Source organism: Notolepis coatsorum (assembly GCF_963971535.1).
Source record: "Notolepis coatsorum genome assembly, chromosome: 16".
NCBI classification, from domain to species: Eukaryota; Metazoa; Chordata; class Actinopteri; order Aulopiformes; family Paralepididae; genus Notolepis; species Notolepis coatsorum.
In genome coordinates, this window is record NC_140180.1 from 5,063,750 (window position 1) to 5,065,404 (window position 1,655).

At 44.9% G+C, this 1,655-nt stretch overlaps 1 protein-coding gene across 1 annotated transcript; it reads left to right on the forward strand.

The window, feature by feature from the left end:
• Positions 1-249: 249 nt before the first annotated feature.
• On the forward strand, positions 250-1,220 carry LOC311242492 (protocadherin gamma-A3-like; the record flags this gene model as incomplete). The annotated part of the gene is given in 2 exon segments (XM_084331455.1): positions 250-1,162; positions 1,165-1,220. Coding segments are annotated over 2 exon segments (969 nt in total).
• Between the last annotated feature and the right edge of the window lie 435 nt (positions 1,221-1,655).

Below are 1,655 nucleotides of genomic sequence, written 5' to 3' on the forward strand. Positions count from 1 at the left end.
ACTCCAATATCGGAAGACGCCACTCCTGGTACCACTATTGCTATCATAAATGTAAAAGATATAGACTCCGAAAGAAACGGACAAATAACTTGTACAATAGACAATAAACTACCGTTTAAAATAATGTCGTCATTAACAAACTATTATAATTTAGTCTCGGACCTGCATTTTGATCGAGAGACTACTCCTGAATACAACATAACCATAACAGCCACCGACTCAGGATCTCCTCCTCTCTCTAGCACTAAGATGTTACACCTTAGAATATCTGACGTAAATGACAACGCCCCATTGTTTGATACAATCACCTATCTTGCCTACGTAACAGAGAACAATTCCCCTGGAATGTCCATATTCACCGTTAGTGCGCAGGACTCTGATTGGAATCAAAACGCGAGAATCTCGTACCTTCTAGAGGACACACAGATCAGTGGTAGTCCAGTCTCTACTTATATATCTATAAACTCAGACACTGGAGTTTTACATGCAGTGCGTTCCTTTGATTATGAACAAATCAAACAACTTCAACTAGTTGTCAAAGCGCAGGATGGAGGCTCCCCTCCACTCAGTAGCAACGTGACTGTGAAAATACTGATCCAGGACCAGAACGACAACGCACCTCAGGTTCTGTACCCAGTCCAGACTGGCGGCTCTCTGGTGGCTGAAATGGTGCCTCGTTCAGCAGATGTGGGCTATCTGGTCACTAAAGTGGTGGCTGTTGATGTGGACTCTGGACAGAATGCCTGGCTCTCCTATAAACTACAGAAAGCCACAGACAGGGCGCTGTTTGAAGTGGGCTTACAGAATGGAGAAATAAGAACTATCCGCCAAGTCACTGATAAAGATGCTGTGAAACAAAGGCTGACTGTTGTAGTGGAGGACAACGGACAGCCCTCTCGTTCAGCTACAGTCAATGTTAACGTGGCGGTGGCCGACAGCTTCCCGGAAGTGCTCTCGGAGTTCACTGACTTTACGCACGACAAGGAGTACAATGACAACCTGACTTTTTTCTTAGTCTTGGCTTTGGCTGTAGTTTCCTTTCTCTTCATCACGTGTTTAGTGGTTATTATATCAGTGAAGATATACAGATGGAGACAGTCTCGCATCCTCTATCATTCCGGTCTCCCGGTGATTCCATATTATCCACCGCGTTACTCAGACACTTTGGGGACAGGGACTCTCCCGCATGTGTACAATTACGAGGTGTGCAGGACGACTGACTCCAGGAAGAGTGACGTAAAATATATGGGACCTATGAGTCAAAGCTTGGTGAGCGTTGATGGAGATGGAGGCGACACTCTGCAGAGGGAGAAGCTGTCAGCCATGGGTTCACAGATGTCAACACTGGTGAGTTAGAATGAATATCTATGTCTGTGCTATTATCTGTACCGTATAATCTATATGGTGACTAGTACCTGTACTCTTTTGTGCACACAAAAAGCAGATTTAACTACAATGGGGGGTTTGTGGTTGTTATTGGTGATTGTAATTCCATTGTGTCCTGATGTTTAAAAAGGATGGACAGCCTCGAAGGCGACCTGCGCTTTGCTCTGTCGCTATCCGTGGTGCTGAAAGGGTGGCGTGGTTCTAAACGTATGTCTTATATGCTCTTCTTGATTGACGTCTTTGGAATGAAGTTGAGAAAACTTCTGTCA